Genomic DNA, 6,000 nt, shown 5'->3' on the forward strand with positions numbered 1-6,000 from the left:
TGCTAAATGAATGCAGTATAGGCCTGTTCGAAAGGTCACATTTACGTTTACAGTATAAAATTTCCAAAAGACCCTTTTAAGTCTTACCACCTGTAAAGCAGTAAACAGTCCTGTGAATACAAATGATGATGCAACCTGATTTTTTGAATGCTTGACATAAATGTTTGTTTTTCATCCCCCTGGAGTATATAGAATGTGAATATTGAAAAAACATAACTGAGTTTATCCTGATAGGAAGCTGAGGAAGAGGACAAAAAATGTGCCGATGAGCTGGAGTCCTTGGAGAAACACAAGCACCTGCTGGAGAGCGCAGTTAACGAGGGCCTCAGTGAGGCTATGAATGAGTTAGACGCTATTCAGCGGGAGTAAGTTCATCTCGCCGAGATCTGTGATGTGTATTTTCTGTTTAATTATTTAACATTTTTATAAAACTAGACCTGGTTTATTTGCTTGGCTTTACATTATAGAGCTGGTCTGGGGAGGAGGAGGGTGAGTAGAACCGAATGAAGCAGAGCAGCTTCAGATACTTCCCTGGATGGTACATTCTCCCGTGACAGCTGTTGTCCCGTTACCCTTCCAGTCAGAAGAGAACTAAATAGTTATAATCCATAGGCTCTATGTTAATCTATATTCAAATACACTCAAAAAACTAAAAAAAAAAAAATATTTCAGTCTGGAACGACAATCCTTAAAATCCCTCTCTCTGTTTCCTTACTTGTAGCCTAGGTAGGATAGAAAAGTCAGGTGAAGGTGTTGGGGGCATATAGTTTTTGTTAATAGTTTGGCTCCGAATGCCTAAAAGTAGGACTCCCAATTCCCTCCTTCATCTGTATTTAGTGTCTTGTCCCTGAAAGCATTTACATTTATAATCCTTTTGGAGACTCAGGTAAACAGTACGCTCCCAAGTTTTATCTGTTAAAGCATGAAGGTTTGGTGCTGTTCGGTGCTGTTGTTTGCATGGGATCTTTGGAAATGTTTTTATTTCTGTTTGATTGCAAACTGGACCTCTGTGAATTAGACACAGAGCAAGCAGAACATAGACAACCACAGCCTGGTTTTGTTGAAATACGGAAAGAAGTGAGCTAGCAAGAGCTGACACATTAGGTTTTCTCCTAGACAGTTCACACAAGAGTCTCTGTCCTACAGATACCAACTAGTCGTGCAGACCACAACTGAAGAGAGACGGAAAGTGGGAAATAACTTGCAGCGTCTTTTAGAGATGGTTGCTATACATGTCGGGTCTGTGGAGGTAAGTGTGTGAAGGTCTTTCCTACAATCTAGGAAAGCTTTTTCAAACTCTGATGTATTTCTGTTTTGCTTCTATAGAAATTAAATGATAATTTTTATTTCTCTGGAAAATATGATCTAGTAAAAATTTATCCGAAGAGTCCTGCCTAGCAGTGTGTATTTTGTAGTAATCTGCTTTACGTAGGCTTTTAACTAATGAATGACATACCCGTGTATTGGTATATGATTCATCAATGAAAGAAGCACTGATGCATGCTACGAGATGAATGAATGTCAAAAACATTATACTCGGTGAAAGATGCAAAAGTGCACATATTTATGACTCACTAAAATGTCCAGAAAAGGCAGATGCGCAGAGGCTGAAAGTAGATTTATGTTGCCAGGGGCTGGGGTGGGAATAAGGGCAGATGGGCACAAAGATTGTGGTGAAGGTTGTGCAACTTTGTCGCTTGATTAAGATACTCTTCTTGTTCCTTAAGGCATGTTTGTTTTCACTGAGTTATAAATACAGAAAATAGCATAGCCCTTAATAAAAATAAGTAATCTGTCTTATTTGCATAAGCAATATACAATGATATTTTATTATATCCAACAGTATATAATGATGTGGCAGGCCATATTCTACACACCAAAAACATATTAGTACATACAAGATTTAATTAAGATGAAAGCATGTTTTAATGACAAATATTTTTCCTGTTACAAAGCAAGAGTCAACTGAGTCAATCTGAAGATCAAATTGGCTTTATTCAGTGATTCATGTTTTGGGCAGCATCCCATGTGGCAGATAGAAAGGCGTTCCAGAAAAGACACGGTTTTAAAAGTCAGAGGGGGTGGGACAAAGAAGTCATAAATTTAAACAGGGTTATTCAGGCAAGGTGGCAGAGTCACCTCCCTTTGTGGGACAGAGGTTCTATTAGGCAGATGACCTCACTGGTGCTAACCAGGAAATTCCAGAAGGACCAGTTACGATGACATTGCTGGGGAAGGCTGAAACTGCAGTTAGACTGAGTATTAAGTCCCACTTAGTGATGTAGGCTTAGCTAAAGTGATTCCATTTTGAGCCTGATGTTTCTTTTTAACATTCCTTCCTGTTAATTTCATGTATGTAAACACAGAATAAAGTATTTTGGAAACATGAAATTTATCTTATCTCCACCTTTCAAGTAGCTTGAAGGTTTAACAATAAAACTATCCCTGTAACCTGCTGTGCAGAGCCCACAAACTAAAATAAATTGCTAAATCTAAAGGTCCTTAGAAATGCACTAGGAGATAAAGTTGGAGGGGAGCTCATAATATCACATTAAAAGGCTTTCATTTGTTAGACAACAGAGCATGTGATCTTCTCTCCTTTCTTCTCTCCTGAATGACATTGAACTTCTACTCACTTGCTGGCCAATGCTCTTTTCTGCTTAGTGGTAAAAACTAAGAAAAGCACCCTGCAATACTGCGTCAGAAAACCTGGGTTCTACCCACGTCTTCCTAGTTCCACCATTCAGTGTCTCCGTAACCTTTCATGGTTCCTTGTTCAAGAGTTATTGTTCATCTGGAACACAGACCAGAAAATGATTTGAGTGGTTACGTTTCTGGAGGTCGGAAGTCTAAAATGATCCCTTGGGGCTGCACTCCTTTTAGAAGTCACAAGTAGTCCTTGAGTTGTGGTCTCTTCCTCCATCTTCAAAGCCAGTAACCCAGCATCATCTGTCCTCTCTAACTTCTCTTTGTCCTTATGCCTTCCTTCTTTGACTCCCACACAGCTGATTCCTTCTCACAAAGACCCTTACAATTACGCTGGCCCCACCAGGATCGTGCAGAATAATCTCCTTTTCTCAAAATCCTTAACTTGTTCACATCTTCAAAGTTCCTTTGACCATGTTACATAGCATTCATAGGTTCTGGTGATTAGGGCATGGAAAGCTTTTAGGAGTCTCTTCACCCTATCACACCTGGGAACAAACAAAAATTCATTAACAGTACAAGGATACATAAATGTTGGTATATTCATTCAATAGAATATTATATAGCAGTACATGAATAAACTATAGCTATACAAAAGAAGCACAGGAGGGACTGACCAGGTAGATGCAAGAGTATTTTGTTTATTCTTATTACAAATGTTGTGCTCTTTTTTATAGATTTCACAATTAAACACTTTAAAAGAAATTGATGTTTTTACATTAACAATTGCTAATTGTTTCCATTAGAAACACCTTGATGAGCAGATTGCTAAAAATGATAGAGAGTGTAAAGAATATGCATCTGAAGATCTCTTGGAAAACATCAGAGAGATTGGAGACAAGTACAAGAAGAAAGCTGCTCTAATTCAGACTCTTGATGAATGAAGATAAAGGGTTGATGAAGCAAGAACTTTATTAACAGTGTAAATTTTGAAGTGTCCTTTGTAGGTCTGAAAAATCTTTAGCATATCCTATATCGCTCCTTACAATGAAGTCTTATGACCACATTTTCCCAAGCCCGTGAAATATTTTTATATCTTTTCTAAATGTAGTCATTTATATCTTTTCTAAATATATGTAGAACCTGAAATTATGGTAACTTGTTGGATTGTTAATATTTAGATATGAAAGACCAGTTGTATTATGTACCTGGAGTTAATAAATTGCCTCAATGCAGTGTTTTTCCCCTGATTTCTCTGCCTAACTTGACATGATTAAAAAAATAAGTATTTTGAGTATAAGAATTTCAAAGTACAATTAACCAGGAGTCAGCAAACTAATTGGACCAAATCTAATCACACCCATTCATTGATGATGACTGCTTTCCCCCTACAAAAGTTTAGGAATTTCCCGGGTGCTCCAGTAGTTGGGACTCTGCTTCCAATACAGGGGGCACAGGTTCAATCCCTGGTTGGGGAGCTAGGCTCCTATATGCCACACAGTGTAGCCAAAAAGAAAAAAGAGCAGAATTTATTGTGTGTGACAGAGCAGATGGCCTGAAAAGCCAAAAATGTGTACTATCCACTCCTTTACAGAAAGTTTGCCAGCCCCTGGGGTAAACTACACAGGATGGCACTGACCAACCGACTGAAAACCTTTCCTAATCACTCTGGACACATGGTCAGACCCACTCTTTATCCAGAGCTGAGAAACTAAATTTCTTTCTGGATCCATACTATCTTTACTCTGAATTTTTCAAAGCCGAAGGATGTGGAATCTGAGAATCAGAAGAAATAATCTCATTCAACCCCTCTGGTTTTAGTGATGAAAATTTATTCCTAGAGAAGTTCTGATTTCCCTCAGACCATGCCTCTTAGTGGCAGAAGCCCCCCTCAGCTTCCTGAATCTGCGCTCAATCCTGACCACAGGAGCCCGGAAACATGAATGTTCTGGATGGGGAGGGGGTCACGCTGGAAAGTGAGGTTTTAGGAACTTCCCTAGTGGTCCAGTGGTTAAGAATCCAATTTACAGTGCAGGGCATGTGGGTTCGATCCCTGGTTGGGAATCTAAGATGCCACATACTGTGGGGCAACTAACCCAGTGCCACAGCCACTGACGCCCAAGAGCTCTGGAGCCCACGCTCCACAAGAGAAGACTCCACACTGCAACTAGACAAAGTGCTCACACTACAACTAAGAACCCACCCACTGCAGTGAAGTGAAGACCCAAAATAATTATTTTTTAAAGAAGCTTCTTTGATAGGTCTAAATTGTTGGGAATCTCGAACTGGCATCCACCTCCGGTTGAACTTTCTATTCTTTTTATTCCAACTCCAATGCAAATCAGAATGAAAAGCATGATAAAATGAAACATAAGCAGTAAACAGAATGAGGCTCAGCAGATAAAGAATCTGCCTGCAATCCAGGAGACACAAGTTCAATTCCTGGGTCAGGAAGATCCCCCAGAGGAGGAAATGGCAACCCTCTCCAGTATCACTGCCTGGGAAATCCCATGAACAGAGCCTGGTGCGCCATAGTCCATGGGGTTGTAAAGAGTTGAACACCATTTAGCAACTAAGCACACACATATATACAGAATGGAATGTCTTTTAGGAAGGGCAGGGAGGGGCATTCAGCTTGGAGTGTCCAATCAAAGACAAGTCATCACTGGGAGATAATTAATAGGTATGGCAAGATTAATGGTTACCAATGTATTCAAGAATCTTGACTGACATCTAATAGAACTTTATTCAATGATGGAAATGTTATGTCTACACTAATCTGTGTGGTACCAGCCATATGAATCTACTGTGTACTCAGATGGTATATATATATATATATATGACAAAATACATACTCAGGGCTGTGCCACTCAGAACATAGTATGGAAACAGCATCAGCATCACTGGGGAGCTTGTTAAAAATGCAGACTGTTGGCCCCACCCCAAACCTACTAAATCAGAATCTGCACTTTTTGCAGTATATTGACACAGACTTACATATTAAAACTTTTCTTAAGTTCTGGCATATATATATATATATATATATATATCGTTCCATAAAATCATCCTCACAAGCTAATGAATATATCCATCACTGCTAAAATTTCCTTGTGGCCCTTTGCAGTCCTTCAGCCCCTACCTGATACCTGCCTGACACCCATCCCCAGGCAATCACTGATCTACTTTCTGTTACTTTAGTTTGCATTTTCTATAAATAGAATCATATGGTATGTACATTTTTGTTTCTTTCATAAAGCTGTGAGGTCCATGTTGCAATAGTTCATACCATTTCATTGATGAGTAGTGTTCTACTGTATGTATATATTGAGTTTTTTTATTCATTTACCTGTTGAT

At 39.1% G+C, this 6,000-nt stretch overlaps 1 protein-coding gene across 1 annotated transcript in view; it reads left to right on the forward strand.

Moving 5' to 3' along the window:
* Positions 1-3,896, forward strand: part of NDC80 (NDC80, kinetochore complex component) — a 34,319-nt gene extending 30,423 nt beyond the window's left edge. The window contains exons 15-17 of the mRNA XM_005697068.3: positions 235-365; positions 1,147-1,249; positions 3,453-3,896. Of these exons, the coding sequence (XP_005697125.1) occupies positions 235-365; positions 1,147-1,249; positions 3,453-3,590 (372 nt within the window). The 3' untranslated portion in view covers positions 3,591-3,896. The remainder of the gene's footprint in view (positions 1-234; positions 366-1,146; positions 1,250-3,452) is intronic.

The sequence above is a fragment of the Capra hircus genome, chromosome 24 (genome assembly GCF_001704415.2).
Source record: "Capra hircus breed San Clemente chromosome 24, ASM170441v1, whole genome shotgun sequence".
Lineage (NCBI taxonomy): Eukaryota > Metazoa > Chordata > Mammalia > Artiodactyla > Bovidae > Capra > Capra hircus.